This window comes from Salvelinus alpinus, chromosome 5 (genome assembly GCF_045679555.1).
Source record: "Salvelinus alpinus chromosome 5, SLU_Salpinus.1, whole genome shotgun sequence".
NCBI classification, from domain to species: Eukaryota; Metazoa; Chordata; class Actinopteri; order Salmoniformes; family Salmonidae; genus Salvelinus; species Salvelinus alpinus.
In genome coordinates, this window is record NC_092090.1 from 15,699,428 (window position 1) to 15,725,845 (window position 26,418).

Consider the following 26,418-nt stretch of genomic DNA (forward strand, 5'->3'; position numbering starts at 1 on the left):
GTCCACGATCAGCTCCTTGGTCTTGCTGGTGTTGAGGGAGAGGTTGTTGCTCCGGCACCACACTGCCAGGTCACTGACCTCCCTGTAGTCTGACTCATCGTCGCCGGTGATCAGGCCTACCACCACCGTGTCGTCAGCGAACTTGAAAATGATGTTGGAGTTGTGCGTGGCCACACAGTTGTGGGTGAACAGGGAGTACAGGAGGGGACTAAGCACACACCCCTGTGGGGCCCCTGTGTTAAGGGTCAGCGTGGCTGAGGTGATGTTGCCTACCCTCACCACCCGGGGTCGTACCATCAGGAAGTACAGGATCCAGTTGCAGAGGGAGGTGTTCATACCCAAAGTCCTAAGCTTGGTGACAAGCTTGGAGGAGACAATGGTGTTGAACGCTGAGCTGTAGTCAATGAACATCATTCTCACATAGGTATTCCTCTTATCAAGAGTGATCGAAAACAAGGAATTGTTTTTCTTTTCCTAACATTACCGGCGGTGTTTTCTGTTTTCACCAGATTGAGTCGGCCTAAATGCAGATCAGGCCTATTATTTGGCTACTAGCCTACTTGGTCACTAGCCTACTTGTTACTTGGTCACTAGCCTACTTGTTACTTGGTCACTAGCCTACTTGTTACTTGGTCACTAGCCTACTTGTTACTAGCCTTGGTCACTAGCCTACTCATTATTTGGTTATTAGTGTCCCTTTAAAAGTACGGAGTTCGCTCCTACAGTAGTTCTCCTCTAAAAAGGAGTGTCTGTTGTGGAAAGAGGACAAGGCCAAATCTTTGTTTAATTCCTCTCTATTGAGAAACCCCTGTTGAGATTTAGTTCATATGCTAGAACAATCACAGGAAACTCGAAGGGCATGTAGCGAAAGTTGCTTCTGGAAGAAAGCCCTTGAGGTAATTTTAGCTACTGCTTCATCACTCTTAGCAAATGAGGTCTAGGGTATTTCATAATTTAAGCACTAGATTTTATTTAGCTTAAATGGTTACGTCAACTAAATGATTAGACCAAGATGGAATTACCGTTTACCCTCACTTCTTGGACATACCAGAGCCTTAGACATGCAGTTTTAGAAACTGTTCTTTGTCCTGTAAGCCTTACATGGCAATGCAGGAATTTTGATAGCGCTCACTGCACAGGGCTGCAGGCCAGAAGTTTGTGGGTTCACAGACCACCGTGGACAAGAGTAGGAGTGGAAAGATCTCCTTTATAGTAAAAACATTGCATGAATCTATCATCATATTTACATACCCAAGAAAATATAGTCTTTTATAAACATTTCATTAAATTCTACATCATTTTAAACATCAGCTTCATCGCACTAGAGATACTGGTTCGAGTCCAGGCTCTGTTGCAGCCGGCCACGACCGGGAGACCGATGAGGCGGCGCACAATTGGCCTAGCGTCCTCCGGGTTAGGGGAGGGTTTGGCCGGCAGGGATGTTCTTGTCCCAACGCGCACTAGTGACTCCTGTGGCGGGCGCAATGCACGCTGACACGGTCGCCAGGTGTACAGTGTTTCCTCCGACACATTGGTGCGGCTGGCTTCCGGGTTAAGCGGGCATTGTGTCAAGAAGCAGTGCAGCCTGGCTGGGTTGTTTCCTTCGCCTCTCCCGAGTCTGTATGGGAGTTGTAGCGATGGAACAAGACTGTAACTACCCAATTGAATACCACGAAATTGTGGCGAAAAAGGGGTAAAATAATATCAAATAAAATGGACTCCGAGATATCATATATTGCCAAATCAGTGTGTCTTGTTTGCAATGAAAAATGTTACATTTAACTTCTGGCTATTCTTCTTCCGTGGCTTATCCCAATGAGAGAAGGTCAAGTGTTTCGCTAAATGTTGTCTAAGCTTAAACATCTTCTATTGTACAGAGTGAATAGCTTAATCAAATGATAGTGAAATAATTTGATTACTTCCCAAGCAAGGTGTATTTTTTGTTTCCTCGGCTATAGAAGGTTGCAGCTCAGCCTCTGAATGTCAAATAAATGAAACCGTGATATCCCCATATGTGTCGGAGTCACGTCTTTCCCGGGCTTCTACACCTGCATTGCTTTCTGTTTGGGGTTTTAGGCTGGGTTTCTGTACAGCACTTTGTGACATCAGCTGATGTAAGAAGGGCTTTATAAATAAATACATTTGATTGATTGATATTTTACATCTTGTTTTTAGCATAAAGCATCGCGGACCAAAGTGCTGTTATAGATCACTTTATATAATCAGATCCGTTTGATTTTCTTTCAAATCTTAAGCTATGGTTCCCATTTTCACTCCATTATGGAACTTTAAGGGTTTATGATATAGTCCCTCTAGTAATTTAAATCATTGGTTGCATGTTGCGTAACATTTTTTTTTGGAATGTTTGTTTTAGGACTGATGCCCAACTGAGCATTCTGCTCAATACATCCTTATTGGGACGAACTTTGCAAGCTAATGTCATTGCCATCTGTCTAAAGTAAATTTGACAACATGATGTTGATGGCAAAGTTGTTTTCTACTATTTTATGAAATAAGCCCAAATCCTAAAAACATTATACCGACCTATAGAGTTTACAATTGCATTGATGAACATCTCCCTCTGCGCTCCCTTAATATATCATTTCTTTATCTACCCATTGTTTTAGAATGCATGGTGTTTGTTAGTTCTCCCATTGAACTCCCTGACCTCCCCTCTCAGTGTAAGATAACGCTATGTTGTTTAATATACTTCATCAGACACGCGGTCTGCTAAAGCAATTAGCGCCGTTAGCGTCGTCAGTGTTCACCTCAGACAAAGCGCCTGTCTTGTCCTCCTTTGACTGACTGATCTGCCAAACTGTTATGGTTTCTTCCCATGTGCTGTCTGACGGCCTGTGATTCACACCCTAGAGCAAGACTTCTCAAGTACTATTTGAGAAGGTCCGGTAACACACATTTCCTAGGTGGCAAAGGTCCTGAATGCATATTGTCATTTATCGGCGTAGTAACAAACCCCAACCTAGCAACCCATGTGATCCCAAACTGTTCACTCCCCTCTTGTTGGCAAAGAGAGAATTTTGCAGTTTTCAAAGCTTATTTCCTGCAATTCTACACATTTTGCAATGTCTTATGTGTGTTCATATTATACAAGGTGTTGCACTCTTTGATATTCTATCACAATAGATATACATTTGAAGGTTATTTAGAACTATCTCAAAATTGTCTTGTTAGTTTATCCTGGCTGTAGGAGTAAAAGCTAGGCCTATTTTATGCTAACTTTCCAGTCAGACCTTGTGTGGTGTTCCATGGTGTTTTTCACCTCTGATTGCTTTGTTCACTCGCTGTGCGCCCATTTAGCACGGAAAATGCTTCCCCTGGTCATGTCACACAACTCCAGGCGAGCCGTGGAAGTTACAGGCACAGAGGCCTGTAACTCGCTCCAAGTGTTTCCGGAGGGGGGCCAATGTAAATCTGGGAAAATGGACTCTAAATAGGAGCACTGGACTGCTGTGACCCTCTTATTCAAGGCAGCACGCTATTGTTCAGAGAGAAAAAACACCTGAGCTGTCACTATTTTGGACGATAAGTCCCTTTTGAAGACGTATTACATCCCTTCCTGAAACAAGTTCCTGGCTAATTGGTCAAGATGCTAGTTAAATTAATCAATGTGAAACTGGCTGAGCTTTGATTCAGTATAATAGTGACTTATGGACAGATTTCTACACTAAATCTACACTTTGCTTTGGGGGGGGGGAAACGTATTTGGGTAACATTACAAAGGTAATGTTTGTGGCCTCTGTAATACCTAGGACTGCCACAAGAATTGTGAAGCTCAAAAGTTCTCAAGTTTCTTTCCATACGTTCATCTCAAACAAAGCATGGATCAATGTGGCCACTGTTTCAGATTTCTTCTGCCTCCCTCCATCCACTGCTGCTCCGACTGCACCATTCGTCTCATATTTCAAAGAGCGTCGTCTGGCTGCAGACTGACAGCGATCAGTCAGGCCCGTCGTCATGTTGAAGAGTCTGAGAGAGCCCTCTGAACACTGACCTATAGTTAGAGGTCATTTTGTTGATAATGCGCTAAGCAGATGTGCTTAACATTCAGCCCTGCAGTTAATGTCATAGCCTGCCCATTGTACTGTATATGATGAATATTGCATTAGTGCCATCATGGCTGCCAATGCATAAGCTATACTGTTTTGTTATACATGGGAAACCTTAATGGTCATCCCAAAACATGCTTTTAGGTTGTGCTTTCAAATCTCTGATAACCTTTGCTGGTATTAGAGGCGTTGACGGTTGCAACAGTGCAGCAAACAAACCAAATGAATTGTTGGTTTGAATGATAAAAAGCATTTTCTGCTTTGCTCATGTTCAGTTCATAGAAAATGCATCATCAAGTCATTAGAGTGGATCCACTACCGAGCACATATTACACTTGGCATTATTCCATCGCTCAAGTACCCAAGCTAGCTTGTCAAACAAAGCCAGTCAGGCCAAGTGGATTTCCTTAGGCTAGTATAGAAATGCCTTTTGAAAGGGAATAACACGCCTGGAAGGATTGGTTTGGAGTCTGGAACCGCATACAGCATGTTAGCTAGCTACCTAACGTCACGTTAGTTGGCTTCTAATACATCGAACTTGCCAGTATATTAACTATATGCTATCTAACTAACTACCCAACGATTATTGACATGATTATTCACGTCATTCTTAGCTCAGCTAAGTGGTATAGTCTTTGTGGGGTGGCAGGTAGCCTAGTGGTTAGAGCGTTGGACTAGTAACCAAAAGGTTGCAAGATCGAATCCACGAGCTGACAAGATAAAAAGCCCCTGAACAAGGCAGTTAACCCACTGTTCTTAAGCCGTCATTGAAAATAAGAATTTGTTCTTAACTGACTGACTTGAATTAAATATAGGTAAAATAAAATGTATTCACTCTGGCTATCTACTCTGATTTCAGAGCACTCTCGTCTGAGTGTGCCAGAGTGCAGAATAACTTATGAATTTACAAACGCTCAACACCCGTTGTGTGTGTGTATATATATTTATACCTAGTGTCAGTAAACCTCTGGGGGGGAAAATCGTAATTAAATAGTTGCCAGCAGCACAGTTAGTCACCAAAGCTCTGGATAACATGAAAACAACCTAACCAGCTCTGCCAGGGTGAGTAAAATGGTCAGAGGGAGGTGTTCTCTCATTTGTGTCTGGAAGTAGCTAGCAAGTTAGCCAGTTAGCTTGGGTGCTTGACTGCCACTCTGATCAACAATACTCTTCCGCCAGTGTCCAGTGTGCGCTCTGTATGATCCAAGAGCAAAACGCTCTGAATTGACAAACTGACAATACTCTGAATTGACAAACGCCCAGAGCGCACGCTGGCACTCCAGATTGAATTTATGAACACACCCAAAGTCAAATGATTTCATATGTGTATATAATGTATTCTATTCTACTGTATTTTAGTCAATGCCACTCTGACATTGTGCTTCCTAATATTTATATTTCTTAATTCCATTATTTTATTTTAGATTTGTGTGTATTGTTGGGAATTGTTAGATACTACTGCACTGTTGGAGCTAGGAACACAAGCATTTTGCTACACCCGCAATAACATCTGCTAAATATGTGTATGTGACCAATACAATTTGATTTGATGCCTAGCTAGTAATTTGTTATGCTAACAGGCTAGCAAGAGGTTGCATAGCAACAGCATCAACTTCCTGTAGACGGGCGAAGCGCTAGTATGCTCAACTGAAAAGATACCGTTCGTTTACAGACAGTATACTAAAAGGGAACTAATAGTATGCAGTATATATTCATTAAGTATGTAGTATACAGTATGTTAGTATGGGTATTTGAACACAGCTATGGATTCTGTTATGGAGTGTGTATACTTTTGGACTGCCAACGACTCCAGTTGATTGAATTGAACCGGATACTTTTATGATGGAACTCGGGATTACCTTGCACAGCATGACATCATATGGCTGGGTTGTATCTTTGAGGTTTCAGTCTAAACTTTTTTTTATTATACTAAAAGTTGTACGCCCTCCAGTATGGATTAGGGGTGTGAAAGTAAGAAAAGTCCTTAACGCAAAAAACGGTTATTTCGTTTTTTTTTCTCCCCACTAAATTAAAATAACACTGCTGCTGGCTCGCTTGCTCTTTCTCTTCGTTAATGATGCGAGTGGTCAGTCTTCGGTCTATTGCTTGTAGAATATCCTAACCTATTAATTGATGATAGGCCCTGCTTTACTGAAGTTGCAAAACATTGCAAGTCAAGAAATTGCGAAATACAGCATTCCATTGCAAGATACAGCTTTTGATTGCTGATAGATAGGTCTCTAGTGCCTTCTGACTCCTGTCTGCCTGGTGGCCAACGTGCCTGGACGTGTCTAGAAGGGATACATTTTTTGTCAAATTTGTCGTAAAAAGTGTATATTTTTAGCATTTCAGCTACCCCCCTATCCTTTATCAAATGATCCTAACCTGCTACGTTAATTCTCCTAACCTGCTGCATAAGTTTTCCTAAACCTACGAAAAGTAAATTTTGACCAAAGTGTATGCCTTCTAGAGAACACCGACCTGCCTGTAATGTGCTCCTCTCCTCTCTCTGTCCCTCGCTAGCTCTATATGAAAGATGCGAGTGTTCTTGGAAGTGTTGGAAACTAAATCAGTCTACTCCGTTACAAAAATACTGAATCTTACAAGTCGATTCCTAGCAAAAGATGTCTTCTTTCTACTAAATGTCTTGATTTAAATCAGTATTTAACAAACAGGCAGGCTGCGCGCAGGTAGTTTGAGATGATTTGATTGACAGTTCTGGTTGCCTAGTGATGGACGTTAGTCACGCTTCAGAAGCTGCATTCCTTTACAGACAAGTAAAATACCCGTTCAGTGGCGCTTCGAAACTATCTCCAGAGGTTTCGTGACCGCATTTAAAAAGCCTTAGTGTACCTTTACAGACAGACAAACAAACATGCCGTAGCTGGGTGCTGTCAAGGGGTATATGACAGTGGTACAGAACTTCATTGCCTGGCCCTAGCGGTCATATAATGTGACCATTATTCTGCATTGTGAATTGACGTCGAATTTTATGATTTTTCTTATCGTTTTTAATGGAAAACTGATTTTTTTTAAATGCTGTTTTTAAACGTTTACTTTAGATGTGTGTAGCCTTTCTTTTTTACGATAAGAAAAATCATACAATTCCACGTCAATTCACAATGCAGAATAATGGTCGTATTATATGACCGCAAGAGCCAGGCAATGAAGTTCTCTACCACAGTCATATACCCCTTGAATGCACCCAGTTACGGGCATGTTTATTTGTCTGTAAAGGTACACTAAGTCTTTTTTAAACGTTAAGCAAAATTGTCCTTTTATAATTTGTCCATAGTATGGGATACAGTTATGAATCAAGACATCACAAGTGACAACTGCAGTGTGGTTATGTAATTAATGCCCCACAAAGGAATCATCCTGCAGATAATTCGATCAACATCAACACAGTTAATTGACTGTGATGGTTAGTTTGATTCAGATCTTCATACCCTGCAGGTCTAAAGACTGTTTGTGTTCAGTCGGTTGCATGACCGCATCATTCCAAAGACTGACGGAGGCATCGAGCAGGAAACAGACCATTTATCAGTTCAGATCTGTTGACACTGAATATTCAAGGCAGGTTGTATCTCTGGCACTGTAAGGGGAGCAGAAGTCCTCAGCAGACAGCTGTGAACTTGCATTGTTCATATCTTGCATTACTCATCTCATGTGTATATATAGTATTCTATACTATTCTACTGTATCTTAGTCTGTTCCGCTCTGACATAGCTCGTCCGTATGTATATAGTCTTAATTCATTCCTCCTTAGATTTGTGTGTATTGGGTATATGTTGTGTAATTTGTTATATATTACTGGATTGTCGCAGCTTGAAGCACAAGCATTTCGCTACACCCGCTGATCACGTGTATGTGACCAATAAAATTTTATTTGAATTTGTGTGAGCTTGCGTGTTCGTGAGAACGGTTACATGCACACAATGCGGAAAAAAAAAAAATATATATATATTTTTTTTGATAATCTGATTTAATATAATAGTTTGATTAAAACATTTACAGTGGCTTGCTAAAGTATTCACCCCCCTTGGAATTTTTCCTATTTTGTTGCCTTACAACCTGGAATTAAAATAGTTTTTTGGGGGTTTGTATCATTTGATTCATACAATATGCCTACCACTTTGAAGATGCAAAATATTTTTTCTTGTGAGACAAGAAAGAACTTGAGCGTGCATAACTATTCACCCCCCCCAAAGTCAATACTTTGTAGAGCCACCTTTTGCAGCAATTACAGCTGCAAGTCTCTTGGGGTATGTCTCTATAAGCTTGGCACATCTAGTCACTGGGATTTTTGCCCATTCTTCAGGGTAAAACTGCTCTAGCTCCTTCAAGTTGGATGGGTACCGCTGGTGTACAGCAATCTTTAAGTCATACCACAGATTCTCAATTGGATTGAGGTCTGGGCTTTGACGAGGCCATTCCAATACATTTAAATGTTTCCCCTTAAACCACTCAAGTGTTGCTTTAGCAGTAGGCTTAGGGTCATTGTCCTGCTGGAAGGTGAACCTCCGTCCCAGTCTCAAATCTCTTGAAGACTGAAACAGGTTTTCTTCAAGAATTTCCCTGTATTTAGCACCATCCATCATTCCTTCAATTCTGAGCAGTTTCCCAGTCCCTGCCGATGAAAAACATACCCACAGCATGATGCTGCCAACACCATGCTTCACTGTGGGGATGTTGTTCTCAGGGTTATGAGGTGTTGGGTTTGCGCCAGACATAGCATTTTCCTTGATGGCCAAAAAGCTCAGTTTTAGTCTCATCTAACCAGAGTACCTTCTTCCATATGTTTGGGGAGTCTCCCATATGCCTTTTGGCGAACACCAAATGTGTTTGCTTATTTTTTTCTTTAAGCAATGGCTTTTTTTCTGGCCACTCTTCTGTAAAGCCCAGCTCTGTGGAGTGTACAGCTTAAAGTGGTCCTATGGACAGATACTCCAATCTCCACTGTGGAGCTTTGCAGCTCCTTCAGGGTTATCTTTGGTCTCTTTGTTGCCTCTGATTAATGCCCTCCTTGCCTGGTCTGTGAGTTTTGGTGGGCGGCCCTCTCTTGGCAGGTTTGTTGTGGTGCCATATTCTTTCAATTTTTTAATAATGGATTTAATGGTGCTCAAAGTTTCTGATATTTTTTTATAACCCAACCTTGATCTGTACTTCTCCACAACTTTGTCCCTGACATGTTTGGAGAGCTCCTTGGTCTTCATGGTGCCGCTTCCTTGGTGGTGCCCCTTGCTTAGTGGTGTTGCAGACACTTAGATTGCACACAGGTGGACTTTATTTAACTAATTATGTGACTTCTGAAGGTAATTGGTTGTACCAGATCTTAATTAGGGGCTTCATAGCAAAGGGGGTGAATACATATGCACGCACCACTTTCCCACTTTTTTTTTTTTTTAATTTAAATTAAGTAATTTTTTTCCCTTCACCAATTTGGATTATTTTGTGTATGTCCATTTACATGAAATCCAAATAAAAATACATGTTTAAATTACAGGTTGTAATGGAACAAAATAGGAAAAATGCCACGGGGGTGAATACTTTTGCAAGGCACTGTACATGCTTTGTAAGAAGAACGATTTCCCTAATAATTATTAATAATCCTCTTTCCATGGAGCCATCTGAAATCAGGCTACCTGATGGCACTCTGATAAATGCAGAAAATCACCAATCAAAATAAATGTTCTACCAAAGCGACTGTTATTTTTGGGAAGCATATTTGATTATGAGTTCGGACATATAATGTTTGTATGTGAACTATTTCTAAGAGGCATACATTCAGTTGTTCCAAACTCACTTCACTAGCACTATAGAGGGTGCATCACTCGCACTATAGAGGGTGCTTCACTCGCACTCGGCTGGTGCTTGCACATGCGCAGATCAAATACACCTTTGGAAAGCAGATTCAAGGTGTTTACATGTCCTAATAATTAGAACGATTTCTCAGAAAACCAGGTGTTTTAATCGCAGAGTAAGGTGTTTACATGACTATTGCATAATCTGTTAAATATCAAATTATTACTGTGCATATAAACGTACTCGGTGTGAGCGTGTGTATTTACCAGCCACTGTGTCTGGAGGAGTCCACCCGCTGGTGCCCAGCTCCTCCTCCTCTTGTCCTTGAAGCTGCCTTGCCCCAGGCCAGGACCTGCTGAGCTGAACCAGGCCTTGGCCTAATGGATACCATTCTTCTAGAGAAATGGAGTGTGTGTAATCCAGGTCACTGATACCTCCTACAGTAACCTCCCTGTGTCTTCTTCTTCACCCTCCTCTCCACTCCCTCTCTGCTGCTTTTTCTCCCTCTGACCAACCCCAGCTGCTTGCTTTCAGCACCGGCGGAGTGGATGCTCTGACATCGCCCCACTCACTCCTCTAGAGTCGAGTGGTTCCCAACTTTCCCAGTCGAGGCTGTTGGCATCAGGATTGGGGTCAATTCCATTTCAATTCAAGAAGTACACTGAAGTTCTCTTTTAGAGTACATTTTCCTCATGGAAGATAATTGGAATAGGTTTTACTTTCTGAATTGAAATGGAATTGACCACGACCCTGCTTGGCATCATACAGTCATTTGCCATGCAGCTCACCACCAGACAGATTTGTGCTTGAGGTGATACCTTTCTAGTGGTTAGACTTGGCAAACATCTGAAGAGGTGTACAAGCCAGCTACACATGAGCTCACCGGTGTTCTTTATTCAGTTGCTGTGGGCTTCCTGCCACACACACACACTGAACTTCTTTCCAGTATGAATTGATGAGCGGCTTTACCAGGAAATGTTTTTAAATAATTCTGTGTGATGACTATATATTCCATGCCAGCTAGTTCCCCCATGTCTTTATTTTTTATAAAATGTGTTGCCAAAGAAATCCACAACTGTCTGGAGATTAGAGAATGGCCAATTTTGACAGATTTCTCTTTCCTGAGAAAGGAACATCCTACTCCTCCCCTATACTAATGTTAAAGTAAGTTAATACCCCAGTGTAGCAGATTCATGCTGTTAATGATTAAGTTCCATTTGTAACACAGATGTTGTTCTTGCCAAGTCTTCATCCAGATGATACTGATATCTCTGACACCATGGCTGCGTTTACACAGGCAGCCCAATTCTGCATTTTTTTTCACTAATTGGTCTTTTGACCAATCAGATCAGCTCTGAAAAATATCTGATGTGAAAAGATCTGATGTGATTGGTCAAAATATCAGAATTGGACTTCCTGTGTAAACGCAGCCTATTAGGATCAGGCTACCTCATACTTATTTGGTTGTATGGTATGATTGGCATCCTTTAATGGTTTACTGTTGGAATGCCCTCTATCATCACCTCTTACTGTGTCTAGTTCTGAATGATTTCACATGGACACTATATCACTATATAACTAACTATAGAACTCTCACCTTTCAGCTGTAACAGAGACACAATCAGAGGGGGAGATGGACAGAGAGAGGGGGAGATGGACAGAGAGAGGGGGAGATGGACAGAGAGAGGGGGAGATGGACAGAGAGAGGGGGAGATGGACAGAGAGAGGGGGAGATGGACAGAGAGAGGGGGGAGATGGACAGAGAGGGAGGGGGAGATGGACACAGAGAGAGGGGGAGATGGACACAGAGAGAGGGGGAGATGGACACAGAGAGAGGGGGAGATGGACACAGAGAGAGGGGGAGATGGACACAGAGAGAGGGGGAGATGGACACAGAGAGAGGGGGAGATGGACACAGAGAGAGGGGGAGATGGACACAGAGAGAGGGGGAGATGGACACAGAGAGAGGGGGAGATGGACAGAGAGAGGGGGAGACGGACACAGAGAGAGGGGGAGACGGACACAGAGAGAGGGGGAGATGGACACAGAGAGAGGGGGAGATGGACAGAGAGAGGGGGAGACGGATGGTGTGGGAGAGAGCGACTGGACGACAGTGAGAGGGGGAGATGGCCAGAGAGGTTTGGAAAGGGCAAGAGTTCTGGTATGTGTCGTATTCTTCTGGATTAGGGTTAGAGAGAGTGGAGGTTTGGCGAGAGGTTTGGAAAGGGCCAGATCTCTGTGTGTTATTCTCCCAGGTTCCTGACAGGTGTCTGTAGCCCTATCTACGTCCTACGCCGGTGCTCTGTCTGCAGCCAGTCAGAGGAGCGTGGGAATGGTGAGAGTCCTCCAGAAAAAGCTCACATGCTGTCTGACCCACGGACCTGTTTGGCAGTCTGTCCATCCGTACTGTTTTCTAGGTAGTGTCTGTTGACAGGAAGCTCTGGCAGTCTCCTCACAGTTGGCTGTCTGTTGTGAGAATCCCTCTCCGGTTGGGATGTCCTGTTTGATCATGTTCCTGTCTGTTGTAGGTCAGAGGCAGACATTGATGTTTTATTTCCTCTTTTGTCATAGTATTTTGTGTAATCTTCTCTTTTCTGACTTAAAGGGCAGGGAATTTAAGAGCCCCTGTTGGCTACGATTTTGTAGCTAGATGTTAAACGTTGACATACGGCATCAATTTGACCCCCAACGAGTTAAAGTTCCTCAAACTGGGAACATTGTAGCATCAAACAGGACACTTAAAAGTTCATAATGAGGTTCATGCTTTGCTATCAGTAGAAAGTGGAAAGGGAGCCGTAACAATGTCACGGTGTTGTTGTTGTGGAGAAGCCCCCTGAACCATGCTTCCTGCTTCGCCCATGCCGGGGTCATTGTCCTGGGAGTGGATGAAGGAAGTAGGCCTCGCCATTGCGACCACGCAGGGGTGGTCCTGTTTACTCTCCCTGTCTCCAGCGCTCTTTTCCATGCAAACCCCTTCAGTGGTATTAATAGCAGTTCCTTTCAGGAACCTGCCTTTGAGTTCACTGGCATGACAAAGTCTGTTGGATTGTTTGGCCCAGAGTGACTAGTATTTTCTGAAAGGCCCATGAACCATCCCCTTACTGTATGTAGAGAGGGGACAGCATAGCCAATTGAAGGCTGGCCATGTTGATAGAAATGGAAGTCCTGCGACCTACCTCAAGAGTTACAAAGATTTGCTGATTAGAGAACGCTATTATGGTGGCCATCTTTGATTTAGGTTAAGCTGCCTTATTCTTCAACGTTGGAGTCTTTGTTGACCAGTGGACTACTAGGTGACATTGACATTTAACTGCTGAAATGAAATGGTGTCCTTTCATTATAAAGTCAACATTAAGAAATGAATGAACATGGCTATACACATGGCTATGGGTGTAGTTATTCTTGGCTAAGTAGTGACATGCTCTTCCTGCTACAGAATCCGTTTGTCCTGGCTTGTCACTGGCCAGGCCCGGATGTCTCTCTTCAAGAGTTGCAAGTTTTACAAGGCTATAAAAAAGCAATTTAGGCTTGACTCTGTGGTGGGATTGCTCTCCCATTTCTTTCCACCTTTACATTTAACGATAGGCCGTTTATTTATATACATATTTTATTGTAATCTCATAATTCTGTTTTCTTCTTTGAATGTGGCATTAGAGCAATTCTGAACAGGATCAGCACAGTCTAGCATCCGATCATTCCTAGTACATCTTCCCCCTTTGTCTAGCGAGCGAGCGCTCCTTGTTCTGTGACCACACACTGTGCTAACTGGACTGGCCATGCTGGGGCTATTATTAGTACAATCTCGGCTCTTATTTTAGCAGTGACACATGGCTCTGTCACCCTGACCCACCAAACAAGATCCTCCGGGTCTCCTCAGCGAGACAACTTCATATTTGTGTACGAGTGCAAATCCACAATTGTGCCACCACCACACACCTGTCAGCGTTTAGCGTAAGGCAAGCATGTTCCTATTATAGCAGGCATGTGGCGGGAGTTAGCATGGCAGTTGTATTTCATTTAGAATACCCGTTATTATCTCTGTGCTGTGTCGTGCACACAGGCCCAGGGAGCCTTTGGCTGTAATTCCAGTGAGAACGGTGAAGTTTGGAAGGGATGTGTCAGTTGGGTTAGCCACATGCTAGCATGCTACCCTGCTAGGTTAACAGGTTAGCGTTATTGCACTTTGTGTTAGCCCAAACTCTGCTTGACATTGTGATTGAATTACTAAGGTATTTGTGATATCTTATCTATGAAGTTGTAAACAGGGCACCAATATTTATTGAGGAAGGAACTTCAAGTAGGCAGAGGTGAAGGTGTGACATACAGGCACCAATCTCATCCTGTTTCCCCTTCATCAAAGAGTTAACCTCTTGGCCAAGTCGAGGAGGCTGAAGGATCTCTGTTCCCACTCAGAGGAGGAGCCGGTGACGGCGCGGCCCTTTAAGTGACTTGGCAACAGTGGCAGTGTTTCTGTTGGCTATGAAGGCGTGGGGCAGCCATGTTTCCTCTCCTCTCGCTGACCCTGGCCTGCTGACTCAGGTGTCTCCTTCCAGCTCACAGTTCATACGCTGTACACAAATAGTTTATGACAAGCCCTGTGTTCAGGTCCTGGCAGTGAATCAGAGAGACTGCATCAAAGTAGAGCTACTATAACTGTTTCATCTCTCTTTGGCTCTTCTCACATAATTCCTGGCTGTCGTTTGATCAAGAGCTTTTGATAGTGTGTTTATATCAGAGCATCAGTTGACGCCTTAACAAAGTTCTGAGAGGCCATGGTTGTGTTGTTTTCTCTGTGGCTGTAAGGAGTCCACATGTTTATTCAGTGTAGATGACTGACACTTTCTTTACATGTAATTCATCAAAGTCTGGAGAACATACCGTTTCAACCCAAAAGTTGAATACAACCTGAACCTTTCCAGCCCAGCATGACAGTGTGCCTGAATTATGTAGAATGTCTTTGTTTTCCACTGGTTATCTGTTTATTCACTTTACATATTTGATTGAATAAGGCCCTTACTGGAAGAGGCAATATCCTGCTAGCCCACCAGGTATGCTACATTTTCAACCTCTAACATTGTAAAATGGATTATGTGGCAGCAAACAATGACATACACATCTTAAAACAAGGTCAAGGACACGGAACAAAAAACATTTAGCTACAAGCAAAAATGACTTGGTCTTTGTGTGTTTACCTGTTCCCGTATTTAATTGGTTAGCCGTGAGTTTCACCTCAGAGAGCTGTGTTTTTAGAGCCCGCTATTGGATTTACTAAGGGTGTTTTAGAAGAGTTGCCAGCGCACCACATCAGAAGTGTACTACTAGCAGGACGTCTGTTCTCCCCTTGAGACCCTCTCTTAACTCAAATCTGCTTGGATTCACTAATGAGCTACTAGCAGTTGTCTGTTCACGTAGTTTACTTTGATCTTGTACATCTTGTAGGTCAAACACTTTACAGCTTAAACTTGACGATTTCAACTTCAATTGCAGTAATGGTTCTGGCAATGCGTTTAGACTATGTTACAAACATTGAAAGACTTGTGTTGGTGTGACATTGATTGAAGTATGGAGCACAAGGTTGAGTGAAAACGGTCACATATAAAGGGTTGGCCTACATTTAGCTAGGGAGCAATAGACGGAGCTAGGCAGAGACAGTGTTTGAATTAGACATGGTGTGGAGATTCAGGAGCCTCATGTCTTGGTTGTGGGGATATTATCCCACAAAAGCACCCACTATTGGTCTCACTGTGCCCACCACCACAGAGAACTATTTGCTCTGCAAACAGAGCATCTACCTGATCTGCTAGCCAAAAGAAACACCTACGTGAGAATGCTATTCATTGACTACAGCTCAGCGTTGAACACCATAGTATCCTCAAAGCTCATCACTAAGCTAAGGATCCTGGGACTAAACACCTCCCTCTGCAACTGGATCCTGGACTTCCTGATGGGCCGCCCCCAGGTGGTGAGGGTAGGTAGCAACACATCTGTCACGCTGATCCTCAACACTGGAGCTCCTCAAGGGTGCGTGCTCAGTCCCCTCCTGTACTCCCTGTTCACCCACGACTGCGTGGCCAGGTACGACTCCAACACCATCATTAAGTTTGCAGGCGACACAACAGTGGTAGGCCTGATCACGACAACGACGAGACAGTCTATAGGGAGGAGGTCAGAGACCTGGCCGGGTGGTGCCAGAATAACAACCTATCCCTCAACGTAACCAAGACTAAGGAGATGATTGTGGACTACAGGAAAAGGAGGACCGAGCACGCCCCCATTCTCATCGACGGGGCTGTAGTGCAGGTTGAGAGCTTCAAGTTTCTTGGTGTCCACATCACCAACCAACTAGAATGGTCCAAACACACCAAGCCAGTCGTAAAGAGGGCACGACAAAGCCTATTCCCCCTCAGGAAGTTTCCATACACTTAGGTTAGAGTCATTAAAACTCCACAAATTTCTTGTTAACAAACTATAGAAGTCGGTTCGGACATCTACTTTGTGCATGACACAAGTAATTTTTCCAACAATTGTTTACAGACAGATTATTTCACTTATAATTCACTGTATCACAATTCCAGTGGGTTCAGAAGTTTACATACATTGACTGTGCCTTTAAAGTCTGGTTCATCCTTGGGAGCAATTTCCAAACGCCTGAAGGTACCACGTTCATCTGTACAAACAATAGTACGCAATTATAAACACCATGGGACCACGCAGCCATCATACCGCTAAGGAAGGAGACACGTTCTGTCTCCTAGAGATGATATGAAAAGTGAAAAGTGCAAATCAATCCCAGAACAACAGCAAATTAGCCCGACTAACCGGTACCTGTATATAGCCTCGCTACTCTATATAGCCTCACTACTGTTATTATTTATTGTCTTTTTACAGTTTTGTTATTTCCTTATCTATTGTTCACCTAATAACTTTTTTTTTACTTAAAAATTGCCCTGTTGGTTAGGACCTGTACGTAAGCGTTTCACTGTAAGGTTGTATTAGGTGCACGTGACAAACTTTGATTTGATTTGAGCTCTCATTTCAGGGGAAGAAAAAAGAGGGCAAAGGAAAAAATTTTGTAAAGGATTGGATTGAAGACGAGCTGAGAGGATATAGACCGGCAAGGACAAAGAATAGACAGTAGAAGAGAGGGCGAAGGAGAGCACATGCTTACTTCCCACTGTATAGGGCTGTGGTGTGTTTTGACAGGCCGCTGACACACACACAGACACACACTTCCTTGTCATGAGGCCAGAATAAGGGCTGTGTGAGAGAGGGGGGGGAGACAGTCACAACGCAACACACATATGGTCAGTGTGACTCGAAACGTTTGTGGCACACTCTGTCCTTCCCGGTATGGAATGTCTGGAGGTGTGAGTGCACTGCTGCACTTGTGGAGATCTGCTAACTAGCTGAAGCACTACTCTTCACTACAGAGACACACTCAACATACTGGAAGATTGGTTGTACACCAACTCTCTGTTTTAAAGACCTGAAAGAGCTACACTTAGCAACAACATGACTGCTTAGACTGAGAACTGTCTTAGAACCAAACTTTTTTTCTTTTACTTTGCAGGACTCAGTGGCTTAATGCCACCTACTCATAACATTGAAGATGTCTGGTATGTAGTGTATATTGGTTGGGTTCAGAGACACCTCGGTTTGCTTCAGGAGTTGGGCCACACGTTCATGCTTGCTGTTCCTCTTCAAGTCAAAAGATGAGGGCATTTGAATGTTTGGTATGTCCTTGAAACTCTGGGGAGAAGGCGTTCAAACGCAATGTTGTAGCCTGTACTGGGATATGTGCTGTGAACTTTAAGTTCTAAGTCCCACCTCAGTGTTTTGTTCTGGATCTGGAATGAACAATGTATGAAAAGAGATATTTGAAATGTCGACCTTTTGAGGGAACACGAGGTCTTGGAAAATGATGAGACGACATTCTACGTGTTGGCACACTGTTGCTTGTGTTTTGTTTATAATTATTTGCATAATAAGTCTAACTACCGGTGAGATTAGACTGTAGGAGTTGGAGACTGAAGACTACCGGTGAGATTAGACTGTAGGAGTTGGAGACTGAAGACTACCGGTGAGATTAGACTGTAGGAGTTGGAGACTGGAGAGGACGTTGCACGGCTGATTTGCAATTCAAATAGTTTTACCGCTCTGAGCTGACTTGTAACAGAATCATTGGCTGCGGTGTCAGCAGCTGCAGATTTTCTTTCCCGGCAGGTCAAGCAAGACAAAAGGGAAAACATCCCCCTGATGACTATGCAGTCAACCAATTGGTTAGAAACTAGTGGTTGAATTAAGTCACTATTGTATTTTGGCAAAGTTTTGCTTTGCAATGTCCCGAGCCTACAAGACGGGCCCTCCTGTAGAAGTGGCCTACCAGACGGGCCCTCCTGTAGAAGTGGCCTACCAGACGGGCCCTCCTGTAGAAGTGGCCTACCAGACGGGCCCTCCTGTAGAAGTGGCCTACCAGACGGGCCCTCCTGTAGAAGTGGCCTACCAGACGGGCCCTCCTGTAGAAGTGGCCTACCAGACGGGCCCTCCTGTAGAGAAGTGGCCTACAAGACGGGCCCTCCTGTAGAAGTGGCCTACAAGACGGGCCCTCCTGTAGAGAAGTGGCCTACCAGACGGGCCCTCCTGTAGAAGTGGCCTACAAGACGGGCCCTCCCTCTTGTAGAAGTTTTTGACTCAATGCTTGGCTCGATAACACTGCTTCACTAATACTCTCTTAACAGTATAACTGTGAAGTCATTGACTTCCTGCTGAATTGTAGTATCCCTGTTGACAAGGTCATAACTAGTGCCGCTGAGTCACAATGGTGCCGCTGAGACACAATGGTGTCACTTAGTCACAAGGGAAAAGGTTTTGGGGCCCCGCGCGCGCACACACACACACAGCAGTCCTGTGTTATGTTACTCCTCTTCAACTGTCTTTTCTCACCAAACACCAGACTCATTACTGTGCTCTTGTGACCAGATCTTGCCCTGCTTACTGTACCCCCTCTCACTCAGCCAGATATCCCATGATCCTCTCTGCCTCCGCTGGTTGAACACCCAGGACTGCCAGCGATAGAACACCCCCCCCCCTTTCATTTTGGAAATGAATTGAGTCGTTTGGTTAATTAAGACTTCTCCCCTCTGACTGTATTGTATCATAATCCATAATGCCAAACATAAGGAGCTTTAATTGAAGGCTTGCTATTGGCTGCTCAGAGTTTTTGCCAGTTATGACAAACCAAAGCACTTAGCACATTGAGCTTTGAGCTTAGTCGACTGTTCTGTGTTTCATGCCTGTTTTTCACAAGCCATGTTCTATGCATTTTTCTTTATGGCTGTATGAATGTACTGTATGAATGTACTGTATGAATGTACTGTTGCAATGTGTTTTGTGTCCAAAGTGCAATTTCCTTTCTCTGACTTTGTGTTTGGTGTCTTTTCCCCCACATCTCTGGAGCCCTTGTAGAGGAAGAGGGACCTGACCAGTATAGATATAATGGAGGAGTCTGGCTCTCCACGCCCCATTAGGTTCTAATGCACTACTATAGGTGATGCATGGTCCAGAACATATATGCTATGCCATGTAAATGCATACATACACACATTCTTAATAAACTGGTACAGGAGATCTAACAATGACCGTTGTCTGACATGGTCAGCTGTCGGTGTGTTTGTGGTTGATGACACACAGCTTCTCAAAACCATGATGTAATAACTTAAACCGACCCAACTCCATCCTCCGCTCCTCTCACAACGACAGCCATTTAATCAGTCAGCACTAATACATTCTACCCTCCTCCGAGTGGGTGACCCTTTCCCATTGTTTCCCTGTTAGTGAGTCAGTTTTTTTTACTGACTGAAATGTAGAGGGAACTTGGAAAGTGACACACACACTGCGGGATGTTTTTGTCCCTGTGGGTTTAGTGTGCTGTGTCACACTGAACCCACCAATAGAAAAGGTCCACCACGGGACCTCTATTAGTCTCCACAAACAGCGGCAGCTCTCACTGTCCTCAGGCACCATTACATCATGGCTTAGACATTCTCTCTCTGTCTATGTCCCTCTGTCTCTCGGGTCTTTCTATGTCTCTCTGTCTTTGCAGGGCCTTGTCTCTCTGTCTTTGCAGGGCCTTGTCTATCTGTATATCTCTCTTCTCTCCTCTCTCTTCTCTCTGTCTCAGGACATTTGCTTCAGCAAATGGCAAGATTGTTCAGTTTTTGTTTGCCAGTCAAATGGATAATAGTTTCAGAATGCGGCAACAACAATGGGATATTCTGTCCCTGGCCGTACGGGGTGTGTTCACTGATTCATATTGACACTGTATCAGTGTGTGTTGACGGTGTAACGTGTTGTTATGGGGTTACGAGAGTCTAGGCCACTTTGTTCTTTAGAGTATACTACTACAGCCTCATTTTCCTGCTGGAAGGAATGTGTTGACTTGGGCCTATAGTTGTGTAATTTTAATGGCAGTTTAAAAACGGATTGCTGGTTGTAATCATCAGTGAGTATGGTCTACTCTACACTGTTTTTAACCAGAATACTATGTTTTATTTGATTGAATATACAGTTGTCATGTACGGTACTACTACTAATCAATACACAGTACATTAAGAATTACCACCCACCCTGCAAACATACAATCCTCTGACATAATGCACTCCACCCCATAATCAGCTTCAGTCTTGGGCTGACACAAGCTCCCCCCTCTACCTCAGCTGTGAATAAAAGGATTGTGCATCTCCAATCCAAACTGGAGATGAGATTCTAGACCCCAGACAGTTGCGGTGATTGCTAAGGGCTGGTGATTCCCTGGAGGAGAGCATTAGTTGATTGACCTGATGTGGTGAACATGGTTCGGCATGGCCAGCCAGTCAGCCACTGAGGGAGAACAACCCTAAATCTATTAACCCCTATCCTTTAAGCAGTGCACTGGCCATCTGCTCCGCCACCCGGCCGTCACACACACACACACACACACACACACACACACACACACACACACACACACACACACACACACACACACACACACACACACACACACACACACACACAGCGAAGTGCACCATTAATACCCCCAGTGTGTGTGTGCCCAGCCTTACACAATCTGGTTAGCAGGGGTGTGTGTGTGTTGGACGCATGCAGGCAAGGCTGTCCACAACCTGGTCGTGGTGGGGGGGGGGTTGAATGTAGGCCGGCAGGAAATTGGAGAGAAGGGTGCAGCATTGTATTAGGACCCAGCTGGAGATGGCGTGCCACCTATATGCTTCCCTGTTCCATTTCCTGTTTTCATTTTTCTTCTCCCCACATGCAGGTTTTTATGGGTAGGAGCAGTTTTGTCCTTAGCAACAGAAATAACACCGTATATTGGACTGACAAAGCAGCATCTGTGTATGTTTCTAGCTGATACATTGTGAGAGGAATTGTGGTAAACACAATCATGTTCATATGGCAAATGGTTCTCATTGGCTCTGGTATCGGACATTCAATAATTCTTTGTCTACACCCATTCAGCATCGTTCACACCCTCTAAAGCCTTAGACCCACCCAGCTCTTTAATGATTCACATGTGAGGCCATGTACTAAACAACCAAAGATACCCTCCGTAGTGCCTTGCGGTTGGAGGCTGAGTAGTTGCCATACCAGGCAGTGATGCAACCAGTCAGGATGCTCTCGACGTTGCAGCTGTAGAAACTTTTGAGGATCTGAGGACCCATGCCAAATCTTTTTAGTTTCCTGAGAGGAATAGGCGTTGTCGTGCCCTCTTCACGATTGTCTTGGTGTGTTTGGACCATGATAGTTTGTTGGTGATGTGGACACCAAGGAACTTGAATCTCTCAACCTGCTCCACTACAGCCCCGTCGATGAGAATGGGGGCGTGCTTGGTCCTCCTTTTCCTGTAGTCCACAATCATCTCCTTTGTCTTGGTCACGTTGAGGGAGAGGTTGTTGTACTGGCACCACCCGGCCAGGTCTCAGCCTACAGGGAGGTGGTCAGTCTCATCATTGGCTTATGCAAAGCAAATTACACAACACTAGTGAATACCTGAATATCTATGCTACCTTTGTAGTTGTGTACACTCTGTGTGAGGTATTGTGGATGGTTTCTGTTTCAGTATAGTCTCCATGGGAATGAGCTGTATACAGGAGAGAGGAGCCCAGACAAAAGAGGGCTTAGTGGTTTGCACACACACACACACACACACACACACACACACACACACACACAGAGACTGACTAATGCTACGTTTATACCGATTTTTAGGCCATTTATATGGTCCATCCATCAATCAAATGTATTTTATAAAGCCTTTTTACATAAGTAGTTGTCACAAAGTGTTGAGGAGTTTAGGACAGTCCAGTTGGACAGATGTTTTGTCTCTGACTGTCTCATAATGCTCTTCTCTTCTCTCTGTGGACACCAGTCACCCCATCAGAACTTTTGGGTGTATATTAAGGTTTTGAATGGTGTTATTGTGTGTTCAGTGGAGAAGCTGGCAGCTGCTAGTCTTGGCATGGGGCTGGACTGCTGCTGCTGTGCCGTGTAATCTAGTCAGTCCAGATGCTGTGATGCCTGAATGTTCCAGTCTCTTTATGTTGGCCAGCCAGCTAGAAACTCATTTGGACATTTTTCATAGATTACATAATAATATGAAATTCACATTTTGTGGTGGATTCCGTGATGAATGATTTACGGTGTTAACCTCTCTGTGTGTCTTGTCATCTCTAACCCTCTATTTCTGTCTCCTCCAGCGGTGATGTCTTGAGGCAGTCTCCCATCCGACCTAGTGAAGGACGTGCGAGGTCAAGTGACTGCTAATGGGAACCCCTGTGACACCATGAGCGCTCGTGATGGCGGCCACGGCGGCGGGATCGGCGGCGTGGGCACGCTGGGCAGGCGAGGACGATACGAGGACTCGGAGTTCACCTTGCGCATCTATCCGGGCTCCCTGGCCGAGGGCACCATCTACTGCCCCGTCAGCGCCCGCAAAAGCACCACGGCCGCCGAGGCCATCGAGCGCTGCCTGGAGCGCCTGCGTCTGGACCGCGACCGCTGCTACGTGCTAGCCGAGGTCAAGGAATTTGGCGGGGAAGAATGGATCCTGAACCCCAGCGACTGCCCCGTCCAACGGATGATGCTGTGGCCCCGCGGGGCTCTGGAGCAGCGCTCGGGCTCGGGCGGCGGGGAGGACTACCGCTTCCTGCTGCGGCAGAAGAATCTGGATGGCTCCATCCACTACGGCGGCAGCCTGCAGATGTGGCTGCGTGTGACTGAGGAGCGCCGGCGCATGACGGAGCGTGGCCTGTTGCCACAGGAGGAGGTCAGGGGTGACCACGCCGACTTGTGCTGCCTGCCGGAGCTCACCGAGCGCTCGCTGCTGGACAACCTACGCTCGCGCTTCCGCCAGGAGAGGATTTACACCTACGTAGGCAGCATCCTCATCGTCATTAACCCCTTCCAGTTCCTCCCCATCTATAACCCCAAGTACGTCAAGATGTACGACAACCACGCTCTGGGAGACCTGGAGCCGCACATCTACGCCGTGGCGGACGTGGCCTACCACGCCATGCTGCAGCGGCGGAGGAACCAGTGCATCGTCATCTCTGGGGAGAGCGGCTCGGGAAAGACCCAGAGCACCAACTTCCTGATTCACCACCTGACCGCCCTCAGCCAGAAGGGATTCGCCAGCGGGGTGGAGCAGATCATTCTGGGGGCGGGGCCAGTGTTGGAGGTAAGGACACCGTTGCAATAAAAATCCTTTGTTATTTGTAACAGTGATTAGAGGTCGACCTCTAACAGTGATGGTTATTTGTAACAGTGATTAGAGGTCGACCTCTAACAGTGATGGTTATTTGTAACAGTGATTAGAGGTCGACCTCTAACAGTGATGGTTATTTGTAACAGTGATTAGAGGTCGACCTCTAACAGTGATGGTTATTTTGTCTGAGTTTTCTGGTGCTATTTTCCTCTCATGGACAAAATGAGCCAAAATGCTTTTGTTCTGTTTGTCAGCCAGTCTACAATGCTGTTTCAGTCAGCCAGTCTACAATGCTGTTTCAGTCAGCCAGTCTACAATGCTGTTTCAGTCAGCCAGTCTACAGTGCTGTTTCAGTCAGCCAGTCTACAGTGCTGTTTCAGTCAGCCAGTCTACAGTGCTGTTTCAGTCAGCCAGTCTACAGTGCTGTTTCAGTCAGCCAGTCTACAGTGCTGTTTCAGTCAGCCAGTCTACAGTGCTGTTTCAGTCAGCCAGTCTACAGTGCTGTTTCAGTCAGCCAGTCTACAGTGCTGTTTCAGTCAGCCAGTCTACAGTGCTGTTTCAGTCAGCCAGTCTACAGTGCTGTTTCAGTCAGCCAGTCTACAGTGCTGTTTCAGTCAGCCAGTCTACAATGCTGTTTGTGTCAGCAAGTCTACAGTGCTGTTTGTGTCAGCCAGTCTACAGTGCTGTTTGTGTCAGCCAGTCTACAGTGCTGTTTGTGTCAGCCAGTCTACAGTGCTGTTTCAGTCAGCCAGTCTACAGTGCTGTTTCAGTCAGCCAGTCTACAGTGCTGTTTCAGTCAGCCAGTCTACAGTGCTGTTTCAGTCAGCCAGTCTACAGTGCTGTTTCAGTCAGCCAGTCTACAGTGCTGTTTCAGTCAGCCAGTCTACAGTGCTGTTTCAGTCAGCCAGTCTACAGTGCTGTTTCAGTCAGCCAGTCTACAGTGCTGTTTCAGTCAGCCAGTCTACAGTGCTGTTTCAGTCAGCCAGTCTACAGTGCTGTTTCAGTCAGCCAGTCTACAGTGCTGTTTCAGTCAGCCAGTCTACAGTGCTGTTTCAGTCAGCCAGTCTACAGTGCTGTTTCAGTCAGCCAGTCTACAGTGCTGTTTGTGTCAGCCAGTCTACAGTGCTGTTTGTGTCAGCCAGTCTACAGTGCTGTTTGTGTCAGCCAGTCTACAGTGCTGTTTGTGTCAGCCAGTCTACAGTGCCTCCTGTCAGTCTATGAACTATGTGTAGTGGTACAGCAGCTGTGGTTGATGGTGCAATAAAAACAGTTTCCAGTAATGAAGAAACCGTTGCTCTATTATCAACCAGGTTTGTACCTGATAGATGGGATGAGCTGTGTGTTCAGACTCTGTTGGCTTGTACCTGATAGACGGGATGAGCTGTGTGTTCAGACTCTGTTGGTTTGTACCTAATAGATGGGACGAGCTGTGTGTTCAGACTCTGTTGGCTTGTACCTAATAGATGGGACGAGCTGTGTGTTCAGACTCTGTTGGCTTGTACCTAATAGATGGGACGAGCTGTGTGTTCAGACTCTGTTGGCTTGTACCTAATAGATGGGACGAGCTGTGTGTTCAGACTCTGTTGGCTTGTACCTAATAGATGGGACGAGCTGTGTGTTCAGACTCTGTTGGCTTGTACCTAATAGATGGGACGAGCTGTGTGTTCAGACTCTGTTGGCTTGTACCTAATAGATGGGACGAGCTGTGTGTTCTGACTCTGTTGGCTTGTACCTAATAGATGGGACGAGCTGTGTGTTCAGACTCTGTGGCTTGTACCTAATAGACGGGATGAGCTGTGTGTTCAGACTCTGTTGGCTTGTACCTGATAGATGGGACGAGCTGTGTGTTCTTATGCAACAGTGTCTGGCCCCAGCTGTCCCTGTGGCCAGAGTTCTACTGCTCTATAGAAGGCTTTATTGCAGTTTCATCCAGCTGTGCAGGGATTATATTGTACACAGAGGAGCTTTTTCCTCTGCCCACAGCAGCTTCTGAATGGCTACAGTTGTGCCTTCTTGTTTCGCTGTTTCCCCCTTGTTTTTGGATACCAGACCGGAACGCAAAGCACCGTCCAAGGTTGTCAATACATAATAGTTCAATCAAAATAAATTCTGAATCTGTTGATGGGCGGCAACAGAGCTTGGAAGGAAGGACAAACTCAAAATGAGTTGTTTATTACTGAGTAGTGCTACCTGTGTCAGAGGCCTAGGTTGTCTGAATGACAAGCCCTGTAGTGTATTCTGGGGCACCCTCTATTTCTGAACATTCCAAAGGGATTTACCCCCCCCCCCCACATCCTCTGTCATTCATCTGTATGTCACACAACAACCACACCTGAACATTATTTCACCAGAATACCCTGGCAACTACAGCCTCACAGCCTGGCAACTACAGCCTGCCTGGCAACTACAGCCTCACAGCCTGGCAACTACAGCCTCAGTGCCTGGCAACTACAGCCTCAGTGCCTGGCAACTACAGCCTCAGTGCCTGGCAACTACAGCCTGGCAACTACAGCCTCACAGCCTGGCAACTACAGCCTCACAGCCTGGCAACTACAGCCTCACAGCCTGGCAACTATTGTCTTTTTTCCGTCTCTGTGGTTCGCCGTCTGACCACAGTCTGTTTACAGTAGCTTGGGTTTCATTGAACGTGGGAGTGTACACATTCCTTCTGACATTCCTTGAGGAGGACTTCAGAGTGGCACCACACTCATACTGTGTGACTGAGGAGTATATTGTTTTAGGTGGCTTTGGAAAGTGTACCGTTTTAGTGTTCTGAAGTAATTGTAA

At 45.0% G+C, this 26,418-nt stretch overlaps 1 protein-coding gene across 1 annotated transcript in view; it reads left to right on the forward strand.

Moving 5' to 3' along the window:
• Positions 1–26,418, forward strand: part of LOC139575166 (unconventional myosin-IXAa-like) — a 169,757-nt gene that overhangs the window by 5,307 nt on the left and 138,032 nt on the right. The window contains exon 2 of the mRNA XM_071400167.1: positions 22,625–23,604. Coding sequence (XP_071256268.1) covers positions 22,711–23,604 — 894 coding nt within the window. The 5' untranslated portion in view covers positions 22,625–22,710. The remainder of the gene's footprint in view (positions 1–22,624; positions 23,605–26,418) is intronic.